Source organism: Camelus ferus, chromosome 32, assembly GCF_009834535.1.
Source record: "Camelus ferus isolate YT-003-E chromosome 32, BCGSAC_Cfer_1.0, whole genome shotgun sequence".
Classification (NCBI taxonomy): domain Eukaryota; kingdom Metazoa; phylum Chordata; class Mammalia; order Artiodactyla; family Camelidae; genus Camelus; species Camelus ferus.
The window spans coordinates 20,622,404-20,642,482 of record NC_045727.1 but is presented as its reverse complement, the minus strand read 5'-3'; the positions used below and the strand labels follow the sequence as shown (position 1 = coordinate 20,642,482).

At 48.9% G+C, this 20,079-nt stretch overlaps 1 protein-coding gene across 1 annotated transcript in view; it reads right to left on the bottom strand.

The window, feature by feature from the left end:
- The window catches only part of GOLGA3 (golgin A3), a 43,178-nt gene extending 24,042 nt beyond the window's left edge, over positions 1 to 19,136 (bottom strand). The window contains 6 exon segments of the mRNA XM_032471938.1: positions 1,264 to 1,375; positions 1,680 to 2,338; positions 6,752 to 6,864; positions 9,513 to 9,755; positions 12,093 to 12,408; positions 18,817 to 19,136. Of these exon segments, the coding sequence (XP_032327829.1) occupies positions 1,264 to 1,375; positions 1,680 to 2,338; positions 6,752 to 6,864; positions 9,513 to 9,755; positions 12,093 to 12,225 (1,260 nt within the window). The 5' untranslated portion in view covers positions 12,226 to 12,408; positions 18,817 to 19,136.
- Between the last annotated feature and the right edge of the window lie 943 nt (positions 19,137 to 20,079).

Sequence of the window (20,079 nt, the reverse complement as noted above, 5' to 3'; positions counted from 1 at the left end):
GTTACCAGGGGAAAGAGAAGGAAGGGATAAATCTGGGAGTTTGAGACTGCAAATGTTCACCACTATATATAAAAATAGATAAAAAACCAATCTTCTGTATAGCACAGGGAACTACATTCAATATCTTTAATAACCTTTAATGAAAAGGAATATGAAAATGCATCTATGTATGTATATGCATGACTGGGACATGATGCTACACACCAGAAACTGACACACTGTAACTGACTATACTTCAATTAAAAAAAAAAAAACAAACCACCTAAATAAAGAGCACACTCAGGTTCTTAGATTGTTCGGGGATCAAATGTAGACAAAGTGGAAATGCATTTGACGAGGTCACATTCTAAAGGAGGACAGAAAGTGAAAATAATGTACAACCAAAGTGCACCTTGACACCTCAGTTGTCACCTCTTCAGTCGGGAGTTCTATGTATGTGGAGTCAGGGGTCTGTGTCCCAGGACTGAGTGCACAGAAAAAGCCACAACAAACACGAGGAGCACACTGAGCAGAGCAAGCTCTTGTGGGTGAGAGCGGCTCCCCTCCCCGGCCCAACAAAGGAACACCCTTGCTGCCTCTGCCTTGCTGTGCCCTGGGCCGTCTCCTGTTCTCCATGCCAGATGTGGGAAGTCAAAGGCAACTGAACTGATTTACTCTAACTGCGGATGGGAAAACTGAAAGTTAAGGGATGGAAAATGATTTTTCAGGTGTATGCTAACCAGAGAAAGCAAAACTCCTATTATAAAAAGAAAAAAGGGGTGGGGGAGGGAGGGTAGAGCTCCTGCTTAGCACGCACCAGGTCCTGGGTGCAATCCCCAGCACATCTGTTAAAAATAAATAAACAAATAAGCCTAATTACCTCCCCTGCCAAAAAACTGTTTAAAATTTTTTTTTCTTTAAAAAATAAAAAAAGTATGGCAATTGTACCAGGCAAGAAACAGGTGAAATCCACCAAAAAGATTTAACTGTATGGATTACTAGGTGTCTAACAGCTCAGCTAGGAACTATTCCAGGCAGATCCTGAGAGAGAGACACGGAGAAACGGAACCATGCGCAGTCAGAGCGGGAAACCGGCACCAACTCCTCTGGGGCTGACAAACCTAGCAGACAAAAGGTGAGGACATGGGAGGCTTGGCTGCGGCCACTGCTCTGATACAGCGCCTTCCTACAGGCACGTGGAAAGCTCTGGCCCCGGCCACCCGGAGTGGCACGCTATTTTCAAAGACGTGGGACAGTCACACACACCCATCAAATGTCCGTTACCTGACTAGCCTCTAACGATAAAGCTTCCAGCTGTCCTTCAAGTCTCATCTTTTCCTTAAGAACCTGCAACATTTCATCTTGCGTTTCAGCCACAGAGCTTTCCATGGATGCACTGGAAGAAAAGGCACGAGGGATCAGGGGGTGGGGATGTGACTGTTCTCTCCCCTGAACATTTGTCTACGCCTTCCAGATTCCACACCCTCTGCTCCCCTCCCCCGATTATTAAAAAGAAAACAAGTAAAAAGATTTAGAGGCAGGTCTGCACACATCCTGGAAGACAGGCTCTTTTAACACTGCAGATGGTGACACATTAGGTCAAACTCTGTTTCTCACAAAGCAGCGGGGTCCTGTGTACATGAAACATTAAAGGCGAGGGCGGAGGCCCGGTGGCCAGGGGCGGTGCGGGCGGCGCCCACCTGCTGCCGAGGCTGTCGGTGCGGCTGCGTGTCTCCCCGTTGACCTCCTGCCTCCGGTCTTGGTGCTCGGCGGCTGCAGCCTGGAGGACGTCCGCGATGGAGGGGAACTGGCCCAGGGCGCTGGCAGCAATCTCCTGGCCGTGGACCACGTAGGGGGCCCCGCGCGCACCTGCGCTGCGCCCCAGGCGGCCGAGTGCCCCCAGGGCGGAGGCGCCGCTGCAGGAGGAGCTGTCGCTCTCATTCCCGTCTGCCTCAGATGCGTTGTCCCCCGTCAGGGCCGCCTCCTCCAGGCGGTTGTCTGCCTCGGGGCTCAGGCTGATCTCGGACACCACAGATGCCCCGCTGCTTCGGTTCTGCTTCAGGGAACCCCTGGCAGAGTCTGCAGCTGGGACATCTCCACCAGAATTCCGACTGTCTGAATCTTCAGTTCTGTAATCAGCCAGAGACCGAATTTTGCTTGATTTGGCACTTTTTTTCTCCTTAGGATGTGCCAAGAGCCCTAAGCTGCCCACCTTCGGCCCCCGGGGGACACTGGTGCGCAGGAAGGAATATTCTTTTGTCATAGCCACGGCACTGGCCCTTGGTAAGGTTTCAGGGTTCAACATGAGTTCAGGATCAAGTGTGCTGAAAAGTCTTGTTTTAGTTACAGGCTGAACTGACTGAAAAGGAAACAGAAGTACAATAATTACGTTTAAAATTGACAAGCAGCATTTCGAAATTACCAGCCAGAAAGGCCACACCAATCATATAAACAGAGTGCGCCCTCCCACCCCGTGCCCTCACCACGGCAACCCCGCCCAGGCCTTGAATCCTTCATGACCTCACTGCCTCCAGGTGGAGTCCCAGTGACGGTCTGAGCACACACCTTTCCTGACTCTGACCTGATACCATTTTAAAACATCTATTAATAGAGCAATGCCTTCCTCATCATGCCTCCTTTATAAAATTTTCCTGGCTATTCTCCCATATTTCTACTTTTCATAAAAAAAAGAAAAAGAAAAAAATTTTCTTCAAGTTAAAAAAGTCTTGCTGAATTAGAACTACCTTAAATTCACAATTACGTAGGGGTAACGAGCTGTTTCCCGGCATTTACTCATACCTGCTTGCAGGCGCCTCAAACAAGGAAGCTAGGTAGTGCTTGTCTAGATTCTACACCATTTTTGTTACAATTTTAATGCACTACTTAGATATTTTATCATTTTGTTGATAGTATAAATATTACTGTCTTCCACTCATGATGTAACTTGTTATGAGGATAACTATTGATTTTTCATATTTGTATTTTAAACTGACAATTTTCAGCCCTCAATTATTTTAATGTTTTATAATATCTTTATAAATTTATAATAATAGCAAATTTTCAGTTGATCCTTTAGAGGTTTTCCAAAGCGTCACCAACACCTGCAAATAATAATATTTTTCCTCTTTCTCAGTATTTGTATCTCTCATTTCTTTTTCTTACATCCTGTTGGCTAGAACTTCCCAGGTGGGCTTGAACGAGGCTGGGGAGGAAGGAAGGCGGTGCCTCGTGGCGCTGAATCAAGTGACTCTCCCTCACAGATTCACGTTCAGCTCTGTGTTATTCTACAAAGTCGATGCAGTTCCAAAGGGGCCGGGGGGTGAGTGTCTCGAAATGATGCTGAGGTGCAACAAGAAGGATAAACGCGCAAGAGCGAGAAGGAGCACGGGGGGGGGGGGGGGGGATGCGGCGGCGGAGGGACAGGGCCTCCCAGACGCTAGCGCACACGGTAAGGCTGCCTAAGGGGATCCACTGAGAATCAGAAAAGCCGCAGGCGGGGGAGACACACAACACAGCCCAGAACCCAGCCCAAGGGCAGGCAGGGCCGCAGACGTTTAAGAAGCACCGCAGTAAGGCAGCGTTCCGACCAGCGGGGAAACGACAGACGACGCAGCAAGCAGCCTGAGAGAACCGACCAGCTGCCCACAGAGGCTCGTTCCCACCTCCCGCCTCTGTCCAGTTAGCTTCATGTAGGAAAAACACAACTCTTTACTTTTTATACCATCTCTTACTTTTAGTACAACGAGAAAACACTAGTGAATTCATTCACAGCCTTCAAGCAGGGAGATCCTCTTCAATACGACATGAACCCCCAAAGAAGTAACAGCAAAGACTGAAAACTTTGAAACATTCAAAATCGATGTGCAGCAAAAAAATATACAAGAAAGAAAGAAAGACAGACAGACAGCAGAAAATAAATGAATAATAAATTAAAAAATAGGGGGAAAAATGCCAGAAATCAAAAGATATGGCAAACTGAGAAAAAAATTATTTGCAACAAAGACTGAAAAAGGATCACTTCCTTGTGTATAGCACCTACGCAGTAAAAAGATAACCAAGAGGAAAGCGGACAAGGGCTGACAGACACCCAGACAGCCAATATGTAAAGAGCGCCTACTGTTAGGAAGTACTGTTTTTTCCACCTACTCGGGGACAAAAATTCAATTCTGTTGCTTCTCACGCTACCAAGGATGAGAAAGCTAACAGTCTTACACGCTGCTCACCAGAACGTAAACCGGTCTAGCCTATTTGGAGGGTGGCATGTATCAACTGACAAATACGTAAGATCTTTTAACTCAAGAATTTGATGGTGAAGGATTTACCCACAGAAGTACACCAAGACACAAAACGTTCACTGTGGCACTGTTTGCAATTTCAAAAAATTAGAAACAGCCTAAATGCCGGTCACTGTGTGTTGGTTACTGCAATGCTGGTCCACACATGGTTACAGAGGATGAGGTCAGTCTCTGTGCTGATGGAAAAGGCGTTCAGGACAGGTCAGTGACAAAGGTCATATGAAGAACAGTGCAGATGGTTAGTGACAATATGAAAACGAATCCACACATGTATACACATGACTGGGACACCTAGAAACTGACACACTGTAACTGACTATACTTCAATTAAAAAAAAAAGGACAGGGCAGACGGGGTGCTTGTCCTGCATACAAATCATCATGCCCTAACGTGACAGCACACGCAGAGCTGTTCTCAGAGTACGTACGAGGCTACAAACACGGGGGCACTTGTACTCTGCGTCTGTATCATTCAGACATGAGGTCTGCAGTACATTCCTCGTGCTAAGGAAACAGTCCTAAAGAAAGACCCTTCTACTCCTAGTTTGTTTTCGTGCGCTTGCTTCGTATTTCTTGAATCAAGAATTCTGAATTTTATCAAACACCTTATGAGATGATTATGAGTCTTTTCACATGGACCAACCATTATAATGAGTTCTATCAACAGATTTTGAACTGGGGGGAGGGTAGAGCATATGTTTAGCATGCATGAGGTCCTAGGTTCAATCCCCAGGGCCTCCATTAAAAATAAATAAACCTAATTACCTCCGCACCCCATGGAAAAAAAATACAATTAAAAAAAAAACAACCAGATTTTGAATTAACTATACTCTTAAAGAAATCCTCACTCGTCAATCTAATACAGATTAGTCCATAAGTCACCAGGCGCACTGACTGGTCACGATCACAGCAGAGGGGGCACAGCTCTGTGCTCAGACAGGCAGGTTCACATCCCAGCTCGGCTGCTGGCACCGCTGACTCCGGCGGTCACTTCAGCTCTGAGCTCCCCCAGGTTGTGGGGGCATTGACACCTGCCCTGCAGACGCTGGTCTGCACGAGGATGACACCTCCCAGGCTGCACTTGGCCTTGGCAGGCCCTGCCCCGAGGGTGTCCAGAGTACCTGGCAGCTGGGCCTGCCTCCCTCAGTGTGGGGGCGGTGGGGCAAGAGGGCCTGTCAGGTTGGGCAGAAGGGGTGTGATGAGTGCAGCAGTTTGAGAGAAGTTATTTTACTGAGCCTAAGACTGTTTACATATATGTGTGTATATACACACACACACGATGTTTAAAGATGGGAAATGATGTTGAAGTGCACAACTGATCGATGTTGGATGACCCAGCAGAGCTTGGGACTTCCATTGCAAGGCTCTGGGAAGCAGGCAGCGGACGGGTCTCGGCACGCAGACAGACACCGGCAGGTCTGTATCTCAGCTCTGCACTTCACTGCTGAGCGACGTCCGGATGTTCCTTGCCCATCCAGCCTCAGGAGCAAGTCCAGGGGGAATGTAACCCAGGGCCTGGCGCACGTCATCACTGACCACTGACCATCGTTGTGACTTTTCCCGGCAGGCCACAGGGACAGACCCCTAGAGCCCCAGACCAGGCGGGGCCCTCTGTCAGCTGAGCGTCCGTTTACGTGGCCTCCAGAGCAGTGACACCTGCAAAGCCAAGGTTCTCTCTTGGGAAAACCAGCGGCCAGCCCTGATGAGGGCTTTTCACTCTAGATCATTCACTGAGGGCATTTTTTTTTAAAGTAAGCTTAGCTTTAAATCATTTGAAAACTTCCAAGCCCACGGAAAAGTTGAATGAACAGCAATACCTCCCTTTCCTAGAGTCACTTGATGTGATTATTTTTAATCCAGGATTTTTATTTTTTCCTTTTTTTGGGAGGAGGGGAGGAATTAGGTTTGTTTGTTTGATTGATTGATTTTTAATGGGGGGACTGGGGTGTACAGCCAGGACCTCGTGCACGCTGCGCACATGCTTTACCACTGAGCCCTACCTCCCCCTCTTTGATGTGCTTTAGAAGACTGCATGCACTAGTGACCCAATGAGTTTTATGAAGAACACTGACTTCAGCCTTGCCTGTGGACACACTTAGCAGAGTGTGTCACCTGGCGTGTGTTCCAACGCTGTTCAGCAGCGCCCAGTAGAAACTGGAGCGCTCACTCAATAAAGGAAACCTCGGACTGGCTGCTCGAGGACTGAGAGCAGCTACACCCAAGTATTTGCTGTCTCTGCTTTTCCCACGGGAGACTTATAAATAAACTACGCTTGTTTCAAGGGAAGAAGGACCAGGCGGGGTGGGAACCCTGTGGAATCTCCCCAAAGGGTGGGGACCATGCGAGAAGGATCTTTCCCAAGAAGCACACAAGCCCTCCCGAGAAGAGAGAAATAACAGCAGATCCGGGAGTTTCGTGTGGCCAACTACTGTTTTCACACATCAGGTTCTCCAGCAGCTCGCTGGGGAGGAGACTCACCCTTTCCTGCTGGTGCTTCACTCTGTACTGTTTGAGCTGCTCTTCCAGCCGTTTCCGAGCCTGAAGTCGGACCTGCTCCTCCTTCTCCAGGGGCAGAGAAGCCTCTGTGGAGCCTGTTGGGGGGAAAAGGCCATTAAGAAACTCATCATGCACCAGGGCGCAGAGGACAAATCAGCACAGCAGCTTGGCTGTTGTGTGTTTTATTACCAATATGATTTAGCATCTAAACCACACACAGCTGTCCAGTTTGCAAGGACTTTTCCAGATGGACAGAAAACTGTGTGCCTTGGACACGGGCCCCACCTGGTAGAAGCCCCACCGGCCAAGCACAGGGGCTGTGCTCGCACTACAAGCACGTCACTTCCCACGGGCACCCAGCTGGGAAAGCGGGACACCGGCCACTTGTGCCCTGCAGCAACGAAGGACCTGGGTCTGAAGTGTGTGCCTCGGTAAGCGGGCTCAGGCTCACACCACGTCCCCAACCTCTCCCTGCCATCCCGGACGAACATGAGACAGAATTACAGCCAATGGTGGGGAAGGCACACGCCTGCCACACCTGCCTTCTCTCTGCTGTGAGACTGGGATGTCACCTGACCCACGGCTCATCCAACTCCTGCAACAGTGAGTCACACTAGGGTTTTGTAAAATCAAGAGAGCACGTACAAGCCATGCTCAGACATTCCTCAGGAAGGACTAAAACTGTTCAGGGACACCTTCAGGACTCCCCGTGGAGCAAAGGCCGAGGAGGCAGCCCTCAGAGGCCTGGGCTGTGCTCCAGGACAGGAGGGGAGCTATCTCCACAACTTTCGGGCTAATAACAGAATTTAAAACACCTAAAACCAAGCCTTTTATTTGGGGTAATAAAAGGGCTGATCAGTGAGTGACAGGCGTAACCAGCACAGGCTGCCTTCGCACACAGCAGGGCGAGTATGGACACGACCACCAGGGTGCAGCTGAGAATGGAGAAATGTCATCATCTAACCACTTTAAAGGCGGCATCATCTTTGAATGCGGATTCCAGGAGATAAGCAGCTGTTGTTATATTTATTTTTAAGTAATACAAATTCATGTTTTTATTTTTTTTGTAATTAAAAAAATTTGGGGGAGGGTAGGTAATTAGGTTTATTTATTTATTTAACAGAGGTACTGGGGATTGAACCCAGGACTTCGTGCGTGCTAAGCACGCGCTCTACCGCTGCGCTACACCTTCCCTGCAAGCAGCTGTTGTTTTAAATAAACTCTAAAACCTGAACAGTTGCCAAGAATTTCACTAGGAATTTAGCAAGGTCATTACTGATTTGTGCATTTATCACTGAAAAGACCTTTAATGCTTTTCATGACCTTAAATGGTCCAGATGGCGGAAACCAAGGGGCCTGCCGCCTCTGGCATGGAACCTGGATCAGCAAATGCAACAACAGAGGCACAGCTTCAGGGCTGGGGTGAGGAGGGACACTCCCAGGAGGGGCAGCAGGTAGGACAGGTGAGCCATGGGGGCACGTGGGGCCGGGGCACCCAAATCCCTCACCTTCACGTGAGGTCTTGACTTACAAAGTAACATTCAGCTTATAGAAATTTGTAAAACATGCTGTGGCCCTAACAAGATAATGCCTGTGAAGAAAAAGTCAAATAATCTGAAAGAAAAATGGGCCAACACATGCAGACAGTTCACAGGAGAGAATGGCCAAATGGCCAACAGATAAAGAGATGCTCAGGGAAGGGTGTAGCTCAGTGGTAGAGTGCGTGCCTGGCATGCACAAGGTCCTGCGTTCAATCCCCAGTACCTCTGCAAATAAATAAATAAATAAATAAACAAACAAACCTTAATTTCTTCCCCCTGCCAAAATGTTTTTAAAAGATGCTCAAACCGTCTAGGGAAGAGTAAGTTGCAAATGAAAGTACAATGGTGGCCTCATGGCACACCTACTGGAAAGACTGAAAAGAAACAGCGTCTGTGGCCTGGCACAGGGTGTCAGTGCCACAGCCGCATGACCACACGTGATGGAAATATACACACCCATAGTCAACAATACGGGTTCAGACCCCTGACCTGTCCACACTTGGGGCCCACTAGCCTTAAAAGAGAAGCTGCATCGGATGACGTGGGCGATCCCCACTCGACGATGCTAGGTGAGGCTAACGTGCAGTAATGTGAGCCATACGATCCCGCTTTACAAGACGAGGGCCCCGTAACCTGTAAAGGGTTGTGTGAGCCTGTGGCTGACCCGGAGGGGAGGGGAGACACAGTGGGGGCGAGGGATAAAAACAGCACGTGTGACACGATCCTAGCAAGTAAAACTGCATACGTCTGTGTTTGAAATCCTAAGGGCTAGGAAAAGGCCCGGAGGTTTCTAGGGCTCCCAGGCTGCCCGTTCTTGGCTTATTCACCTGAGTCCCCAGTGACTAGCACAGAATGAACGTTGATCACAGTAACTCATAAAAGAAAGCTTTCACATGTAAACATTGCAATCAAGTCCCCACTGGCTGCTGGCTCACCATCCAGGGTGACAAAAGCCCCACACAACCGACCCTTTAAACCTGGACCTCAAACACCATGGTCAGTATCAGGCCATGATAAAGGGTAACTTCTCTCTAAAACGGAGCTGTCTGTTAAATGCAAGACCCACCACAGCGATAAAACAGCGAACAGCAGAGGGATGGGGTGGCCCGTTGGGCCTGTGCCTTGCAGGACGGTGAGGGACCAGGGGCCCTGGGGTGGGGGTGGGGGGCGGGCAAGGAAGAGCCAGGTGGGACGATGCTTACACAGTTGCGTTTCTTGCATAGGAAGACTGAGTCTGAGGGACTGCAAAGCTTCTTTTCTTACACTGCCCTCAGCACTAGTCCCCTGAGACTTCCTTAGGTTGTCATGGAAACCAGCCACACCTGGAGAGGCATCAGGACCCACTGGCGGCAGAGGGTCTGGGAACTGCAGCGTTGGCCCGTTTGGACAAGGGTCCCCTTGGCTTCCTCCCTCATCCGAAGCTCTGTTTACCGTGGCACTGGCACCTGGAAAAGAGGATGTGCTGGGCCATCATGGTTTTAACAGCTACGTAAGGTCATTCTTCAGACACACAGCTAAAACAGGGCAAAGGAGAGTCGAGATATGTGAGTGCTCTCCACACCTTGGCAATCCACTCTGAGAGAAGAGAGGGCCTCGGCCCCTGTGCGCGGGTGATGTGGGACAGGCTGCCCAACTGCACAGAGCCTGACACTCTCAGCTGTGGAATGCCCTCACCCTCCACACTACAGCTGGAGAATTTCAGTAGGAATGTCTCCTTTTCATTTAAACAAGACCAGCAAGAAATCTCATGAAAGTCTGTTCTTAAAAAATGGCAAAAAAAAAAAACCCACAAAAAAACCATAAGATGCTTAAAATGCGGCTCACAATGTTTTTAACAGGTGCTGTTAGCAGCAGTGCTAATCCGTGTCTCCACCTCACATTTACGGGGAACTGATTCCAAAGTCATTTCAAAGCATACGTTTATCCTCCAAAACCAGAAATTAAAGGCAAAAAGTCAGAATAGCTGATCAGAATGATGACGGCAAAGCTGAGCGTGGAACCCAGGGTGTGTGCTTCTGATGGACAAGCACCCGTGGGGGGAAACCCAAGCCCAGCAGTGGTGGCTGTAGGTGACCACACACACCCAGCTCAGTTCCACCCGCCGACGCTATTACAAGTGGACTCGTTTACACACTAACTGAAACCTGTTTTTGCAGCAAAAGGAGACAAGGAAGAAAGCGCCCTCCCTCTGCCCCTGATGGGCCGGTTGGCAGCCCAAGAGCCCAGGGGTGCTGTGCCCCCAGCTCTCACAGGGGTCAGCCTCACCTGGATCTCAGGACGTAACCAGCACGCAACCAGAAAAGTGCCTTTGTGACCAAGCAAATTTAACACGGATTTCTGTCGGTGGAGGGGAGGGTACAGCTCAGTTGTAGAGCGTGTGCTTAGCATGCACGAGGTCCTGGGTTCCATCCCCAGTCCCTCCATTAAAAACAAATAGATAGACAGACAGACAGACCTAATTACCCTCCCCAAATGATAAAATAAAATAAATAAAATAAAATAAAATAAAATAAAATAAAATAAATAAATAAAATAAAAAATATTAAAAAATAATAAAATAAAATAAAATAAAATAAAATAAAATAAAATAAAATAAAATAAAATGTTTCTGTCATCTGAAATGTGACTCTCAACTAGCACAGCTACTCACTGTCACACCTCATGGAAAGGAAGACCAGCATAAAAGTGGGGCACCCCCAGAGACGTAGCAGCCAGGAGACTCGGGCATGGCCCTGACATAAATGGCCTGCAGCCCCACTGCTGGGGCTTGTGGTGGCAGGGGACCTGCATTTCAGATCCAAGTCCATCAGGTCAATGCCATTTCTGACGGGCCTCTAGGTCTGGGAGAGTCTCTAGACCTTCTGTTCACATAACAAAGTAATTCTGTAAGCATCACAGTGCATTTTAAGCCCAATAAACAGTAAGACTTGGCTGTTTTCAAACACAAGTCTAACTGTGGATAAACAAACGATGACCCGCAAACCCGGCTGGCACCACGTCCTGGGCGCTTCCCGAGTGCACCTGCAGCCCTCCCAGCTGCCCTCAGGTGCAGGACCATTCACCTTCCCGCTTCTCAAGAAGAGTGAGACTGAGATAAAGTCAGGATCTTGCCTGAGGGCTCATGGCTCGTAGAGGCAGACCCAGGAGCTGCCCCACAGCGGAACCCTTGGTCTCAGGCCAAGCCGCATCGGCCTCCCTGGCACTTAAGAAGCACTAATCAGCAAAGCCCTTGCAGGTGGTTGAGCGTTGTTTTACAAAAACAGGGATGCAATTTCTGCAAGTAAATCAAGACATACGCAGGCTCTGATTTTCAAGCAGGTGCTGACCAGGAAGGAGCAGGAGTGAGTAATTCACCTTGTGCTTCTGATGCATGAATAACCCACCAGCTAACATGCAATGTGATCCAATAATCCTCAGACCACCAGTGGACCATTTCTGGATCCCACTTAGTAAAATTTTGGCAACCAACCAACATACAGGTTGAATGTTAACAATAATGCGTCGGTGAAGACCCGCAGAAGCCTTAAGGGCAAATGATGCTGCTCCGTCCTGCTGGGGCAGAACGTGGGCTGGTTCTCACTCTATTTAACACGAATGCTGCTTAGCTGAAAGGCAGCATCAACTAAGGAAAAGCACTCATCTGATTACAAAGAACCCACTCTGAATGAATGAAAAAGTTCACTATGGCCTCAGACACCAAAGTCTTCCTCCAAAATGCAAGCTGACCCACGTCCTCCTGTTTAAAGGCAAAATCAGCAGCTGCAGAGTAACCGGCGACTTACGCTGGGCTTCATCCCACTGGTCCAGAGGCGCCAGGGCGCCTGGGGGATCCGGGGGGGCCTCGGGGCGAGCTGAGGTGCCACTGCTGCACCTGTCCTCCAACAGGCCATCCTGCACTGCCCCAGCACCCTCCATGGCCAGGATGACACAGGCTGGGCTGACACTCAGGGGCTACCAGTGAACCACTAGTGAGTTTGCTTTCTGCCATCAGCAACAGCCAAGAGCTCCTGGGATGGACCGCACTAGGCTTTCCATTTTCGGGAGAAGATTTAAAGTCTCACAGATGGCTTCAAATCACACCAAGTAATATCATGATACCTGGCAGGAGACAAAAAGAGAAAGAAGGTGTTATGCGACTTTTATTCCAAGACCAGCATTTGCTTCACACCTAGCATCTCTTTAATAAACGTAGACTCTTCATTCAACAAATAATCCTGGGGCACCTACAATATCCTAGATTTCATTTATTTAAAAAATATCTTCACATGCATTTTATTTATTTCTGTTCTTCAAGGGAATGTAATTATGTTTATTTTTTCACATATGTGTTTTTTAGTGGAGGTACAGGGGACTGAACCCAGGACCCTGTGCATGCTAAGCACGGGCTCTACCACTGAGCTACACCCTCCTCCCGACATCCTGGATTTTGAGGATAAGTGTTGAGCCGGCCGCATCTGGGCCCGTTCCTGAAGGCGCGTCTGTCCTGGGACTGGCTGAAGACAGTCCCACCAGGATAAGCAGCTCTGTAATGAGCGCTGTAATTGGGTAGGCGCAGGTGGTCACTCAGCTGGGGGGGAGGCCTGAGTGACTGAGGAACTGAGTTTTTACTCACTTAAATGTAACTCACTTGTGTGTAAATAGCTGCATGTGGCCAGTGGCTTCTGTACTGGACACGCAGGCCCAAGCACTCGCCAGGGCTCACAGGGCAAGCTCCTCTCCCAGGAGACCTGAGGAGACAGTGCCCAGGCCACAGCTCCCAAGCGGAGGACAACAGGGAGGCTGCAACTGCGTGGAACATGGTAGCCCGTGTGCTATTGGCGGAAGCCCGGGGACAAGGACACAGGACACGTGGGTGGAGGGCGGAGAAAGCACCTCACGGCAGGTGACTGGTTCTGCCCTTCCTCTCTCACAGGATCTGCTATCTTTTCACCTGTCCTGCTAGGCTAAGCTTAAGGGAGCGAAACTTTGCCCAAAGCTTGGCAACTGTTTATCGCGTTTGCAGTGGGATGAGGATGCTATCGGCTCACTTCCTCACCCACAGATAAGGTGCTGCTCTTACTCGTTGTGCAGAAATGTCAGCATTTACTTCCTTTAAGATCAGTTTTCGGGCGGAGGCATATAGCTCAGTGGTAAAGCACGTGCTTAGCATACACAAGGTCCTGGGTTCAATCCCCAGTCCCTCCATCAAAAATAAACAAAACACACAAATAAATAAATTTCCCCACCAAAAAAAAAAAAAAAAAAAAAGAAAGAAACAAGAGAAAGGGGAATTAAATTTAAAAAAAAAAACAAGTCAAAAAAAATTCAACTCCTTAAAAAAAAAAGATCAGTTTTCATATTATCTTATGTACTCTTCTGTGTCTCACAGGTTTCAGGACAGAAATTTACAGGACCGTCCTCTCCAGCTGACGAATCCTATACAGATGTTTTGGAAAACAGCCTAAATGGGAGCTGACTCTGACTCAACAGTCCAGTGCAACTGTTTTCCGACAGTCCTACTGCCCTGTCACCCAAGAGCAGGCACATCCGGGGGCCTGGGGTAACCTGTTTGCCCTGTGGTGAAGGACTAGTGATGGGAGCGTCCCTCTTGGGGACCCAGTCAAGTGCGGCCAGCAGCGCTGACCGTCAACACGTCCCTCTCTGCAAGCTGGCTTCCTGCAGGCCAGCAACACCACGGGTTACTGCAGTTATGAATGTGAAGAGGCAACGCCTGCTATTTCGTGTAAAACTAGCACTAAGGGTTTGTATGTGAAAGGACCGTTGAAATGTGGGAGAACCTGGGTGACTATAGTCCAACATGGCTAACCAAAGAGCCCCAGAGCCACTCCAGCTCACGGTGCCTCACCCATGTAAATATCTGGAGACTGAAACAATATCTGAAATGAACTGAGGTCCTGAGGCCAACCGAACATTCTCTACCTCATTTCTGTCTCTACAGTAATCAGTAACCTCTTCCATCCACGGAGACACTTTCCCGGGTGGGGAAGGGGCAGATAAATGGGCCCTTGGAGGCCCCATGCCTGTCCTGGTACATCCCATAGGCCCCTCAGAAAATCACCATTTCGCAGGGTCCCGCCTCCACAGGAAAACCCTGTAATGTTGGTGGAGCCCACCTCTGGGCTACAATCCCGACCCTCCCTGGGAGCGGCTGGAGCTAAGCTGATAATGCACAGAAGGTGCCCAAGAAGCAAGGCAAGGCAGTCAGCCCACGGATGGGCAGGCTATCCCCTCCTCTACCAGCTCACCCCTCAGGACAGATGATTTCAGGGGTCCTGTAGGAACAAGCGTGGTGGCAAGTGGAAGCCACCGTCCCTGCACGTGATGCACTGCACTTGCTGGCCATCCTGAAATGCTCCTTAACAAAAGGAAACGTTCGCATTGTGCTTTGACATGGCTGTTTCTGCCTTGTGGGGGTTTGGCGGGGGGGGGGGGTGTCTAAATCACCACAGGCTCCCTAAGATGCCTGAGAGGGTAACACTTAACGGGTCAGTGCTTGCCGGGCAGAAGCTGGTCCCTCTGTTGCAGGTGCCCTGTTCCCCTTGACCGCCAGGCATATTTCTACCAGTCCTTCTGCGTCTACCAAAAGGCACTGCTGTCAAGTCTTCTCTGGGCCTCAGGTAAGGCACCTGGCCAACTCCGTCCTGGCATCATGGTACCCCCGCGTGCACACCATACTGCGACTGTCTGTGCCCATCTCTTCCACCAAGCTGTAAGATCCCTGGGCATACCGGGGGGAAGGGGTGCGAAGGGATAAATTTGAGAGTTTGAGATCTACAAATGTTAACCACTATATATAAAAATAGGTAAAAAGCAGCTGTCTGCTGTACAGCACAGGGAACTATATTCAATATCTTGTAATAACCTTTAATGGAAAAGAACATGGAAACGAGTATAAACACGCATGACTGGGACACGCTGCTGTACACCAGAAACTGACTCACTGCAACTGACTATACTTCAATTAAAAATTTTAAAAAAGATCCTAGGGCACAGAAGTCACCACTCCAGGTCTGCCCCGCTTCCCGGAACATTCCCTACGCAGAGTGGTGCTCAGCGCAGGCTACCGACAAATCTTTGCCTCTGCCCAGTTCCACCCCTCAGCAACCAACCGAGTGGTTCCAAAACCAAAGGATACAGATGCCTTTTCAAATACATGATGCCTTTTCAAATACAGAAAAACTCTATTTCTACTATAAAAGGTTCAAGGGAGAGCAAAGAACACGTCTGGGAGTTATAAACTGGGAGAGAGACGTGTAATGGCCACAGCCCAGATAAGCAGTGTCCCCTGGGTGAGAAGGAAGAGCAGGACGGCCCGCGGGACTGGACTTCCCTATGAAATCAGAAACTGCCAACCGAAAAGGGGGACAGAGGGGCAGCCAAGGAGCCGCAGAGAATGTGGCCCCAAGGCTTGCAGTGAGAACCCCACACCCGACCCTGTGCAGGAAAGAGGGACACTGGCTGAAGGGCCAAGATGTTGGTGCCCACTGATGAAGGCAGGTGAAGGCCGGCCAAAGACTGAGAGAAATGCACCAGGCTGTCTGAGCCCAACGCCGTCACACACGTCATTCACCTGATTCCCTTTATTTGGATTTCTTGCTAAACAAGAAGCCTACTGATTCCCAAGCAGCTCTAACCACTCCAGAGATGGATGGTGCAGCCTAGAGAATTCAAGACCCTGTGCCTGTGACTGGTTCGGAAGACTGGCCTTATTCACATGCTGCTCCTCCCAGAGCCAGACAAGAGACAGAATTCACGGACTACCACAAGAGGCCTCTGCTGAAGGGACGCTCTCCCTACACATGATAAACGGGCATTCTGTGCCTCTCCTGTCTCATGTGAATTTTACTTAGCATGACTCAGTCGTTCAGGGCCTCATTGTCTCAGACTGCGGACAAAAACAAGATAAGGAGGGTCAGACAGCTGGGAGCACACCACAAGGAAGCTGTTATTAGTAAGATGCACCCTATTTTGTGGTCAAAAAAAGAGAGATCAATCTGATCACAGTACCATCTGACCACCTGCATTCTGCTGTTTCCCAGAGGGAAGAGATGAGGCAAAGCTGTCACTTAGAACTTGGCAAAAGTGTTTGTGACTCTAGGTTCACAGCTGTCTGACGTCAAGAGACCTCGGACGGAGAAACTACCATCTCAGGCACCAATGTGACTTCTGGTTTCCCCTATCTGGTATGTACACATTAACAGCTCCACCTACCCTGTCTTATTTAAGGTGTTCCTATCAGCATTTAGAAACAACAGAGCATGAAAACCCCAAAAGCCTCATGTGTCTGTACAGCGGTGGAATGGAAAGCACAGACTCAGGCACCAGGCATCTTGGCTTCAGGTCCTGACTCTGTCACCTCAGCCGTGAGATCATGGGCAGATGCTTTACCACACTTAGCCAGTGACCTCATACAGTAGGATGATGAGAAAAAGAATAAAAAATTTGTGCTGGGATGAAGTGCAGCAAGGCACAGCCTGTGTCCCATGCCCTTGATAAGCAGCAGCTGGTGTATTTTCCCTGCAGCTGTTGCTTGTCAACATCGATAGGGAAAAGCCAACTGAAGTTCAAGAACGTACACTGCTTGGATAAAGAAGATATGGAAGATACATATATACACACATATACAGACACATACATACAAACACACACACCTGCACGCACAACAGAATACTCAAGCCATAAAAAATGAAATTTTGCCTTTTGCGACAACATGATGGCCCTCAAGAGTATTATCCTTAGTGAAATAAATCAGACAAAGTCAAATACTGTATGTTATCACTTATATGTGGAATCTAAAAAACAAAACAAATGAACCAATACAACAAAACAGAAACTGACTCACAGATACAGAGAACAAACTAGTGGTTACCAGAGAGGAGACAGGAAGGGGGAGGGGCAGAGGGGTGAGGCGGACTAAGAGGTACAAACTACCAGGTACAAAATAAGTTACAAGGATGTCATGAACAGCACAGGGAATACAGCCAGTCTTTTATAATAACTTGGTATGGAGTGTAATCTATAAAAAATCAAATCACTAAGTTATATTCTGTATAGCACAGGAAACTATACTCAATATCTTGTAGTCACCTACAATGAAAAAGAATGTGAAAACAATTATATGTATGTATATGTATGACTCAAACATGCTATACACCAGAAATCGACACATTGTAACTGACTATATATCAATTAAAAAAAAATCACTATGCTATACACCTGAAACTAATATAATATTGTTAAGTCAACTATACTTAAACTTTAAAAAATTATACTGCTGCTTAAGGCAACTGGCTAAAAAAAAAGGCAACTTTTGAATCTGAGTAATGTCAGATGATTTTTATTTCCTTTTCTTGCCATTCAAGGTCCACTGTAACTGAAAGCTATCATTCCAGGAAAGCTATGTTTGCAATAGTTAAGGGTCAATTTTAAAAATGCAAAAAAGATCTATGAGTCACCTGTAAATGGCTTACAACGTCCCAGTGGTTTTTAATCACACTGACAATAAAATCCAAGCCTCTTACCAGGAACTAGGAAGCTGTGGACAATCTAGCCCCTCCCTACATTGCATCCTTGTCCCCCATCACTTTCTTCCTTTTTCATTACACGCTTGCCATACTTCTCTACCTAAAAACACCAAACCTACTCCTCCCTCAGGGTCTTCACATTTGGTGCTCATTCTACCTGAAACATTCTTATTCCACAATTTTGCAGAGCTGGTTTCTTGTCATAGAGACCTTGGCTCAAAAGTCACCTCCCTGGACCCGCCTTCCTAGAGACCCATCCCAAGCACCGCCCAATACTCTCTCAGCAGTGACCTCATAGAACGTGAGCCCAGCGAGGTCAGGGACCCTGACACGACTGCAACCCTGTATCCCAGGACCTACAATAAACAGTGCCCGTCACACGACTGACACTCACCAGTTGCTGAATGAAGGCCGACCTGCACACTTGTATCGCACTAGTTACAATGTCTGGCCCCACTCCCGCTGTAAAGTATCACTGACTCGGTGAAACACGTCTAAGCACCCAGAATTGAGATGGAATCGAGGTGGAGGGAGAGGCAAAGAGCACACGGATTCTTTAAACCAGGCTTCACACTAACCACCGACACCATGTCAGGACGTCATCTTGACAGAACTTCTGCAAAAGGACAAGAGCTGTTTCTCAGCAGCTCCAAGAGCAGCTGGGGCATCTCTGAATAAGTCACTCCCCGACACGCGTGGACAGCGTCCTGGAAGGGCTCGAATGTATGTATATTTATGAAGCTAGCTTCGCTAACAGGTGCACAGGTCGGCTTCCAAGCCCGGAGGCTACCAACGGCGAGATGCCAGACTTGCGCGGGGCGTTGCCGCTCCAGGCGGAGCCGCGGCCGGCCCTCCGCGTCTGCCCAGGCCCTGCCGCCCTTCGCCCACCACCCGGCCCCTGCCTAGACCGCGCCGAGGTCCCCCGACTTCCCGCGACCGCCCCAGCCTGAGCCTCTGCCCAGGAGCCACCCGCGACCCTCACCCCGGCGCTGCGGAAGCCGCGGCAAACGCCCGGCCCGGCTGCTCCGGCGGAGACGTGGCCGCGCGAGGGGCGGAGCACAGCGCCGCGACGGAGTCTGGCCCCCGGAAACAGCCTGTGCGCACTGCCTCCGTTCCGGAAGAGAGAACGTCCTCTTCTGCTAGCCAGCAGCGGCCTTCCGGCCACGGCTGCGCCGAGAGCAGGGTCGGGATCGAGCCCACTCACAACTGGCCCGAGGCGGGTTTCAGAAAGTGATTTTGGGGCTCCTTCACTTGGCAGGAACGCAGCTTCCGGACTTGCCGGACCAACTCCGACAGGAAGCCAGACAGCTGAGCTTCCGGCGGAAGTGGCGTGGCCAGGCTCCGGTCCCAGCCCTATCTTTCAGGGTGTGGGGCGTGGCCATCCTGGGCCCGCCCCTACCTCTTTGGGGGCGTGGCTAGGCGGCACGCGGGGCCGGGGCGGGGCGGGGCGCTGGCTCGGGTGGGTCTTTCAGCACCAAACTTTCCTTTGCACCTGTCCTTACTAATCTTTCGGGTGTCAATACCAAAGTGACTGCTGCTTTGGAGCCGTAGCAATGTTTTATCTTAAAAATAAAATATTGTTGGCATTGGGCATGAGGTTTAGGTGAAGGGTTTTTTTTTTTTGGTCTGTGGATATCAAATTGTTCTAGTACCGTTTGTTAATAAAAGTCTGTCTTCCTCCATTAACTTGCTTTTGCACACTTGTCAAAAATCAGTTGGCTGCTTGTTGGCTGTTTCCGGGTTCTCTGCTCTGTTGCAATGATCTCCATGCCTATCCCTGTGCCAATTCCACAGTCTCCACGGAGGTAGCTTTACAGCAAGCCCCAATATGGGTAGAGGATTCCTCCCACTTTATTCTTTTTCATGATTGTTATAGCTATTCTGGGGCCCATGTCATTCTATATAAGTTATAGAATAAGCCTATCTGTGTTTACAAAAGTCCTTCCTGGGATTTTGATAGGAATTGCATTAAAACTGTAAGTCAGCTGGGGAGAACTGGCATTTTTTACTATGTTGATTCTTCCAATTCATGGACATGGCACGTCTCTCCATTTATTTATATCTTCTTTGATTTATTTCATCAGCATTTTGTAATTTTTGGCATCCTGTACATGTTTTGTTAAGTTTATACCTAAGTATTTCATTTACTTTGGAGTAATTGTAAATGGTATTGTGTCCCACAGGGTGTTAATAATATTGAGGATGTGGGGTTTGCCAGAAAACCCCACCTGATTTTATCAAAACC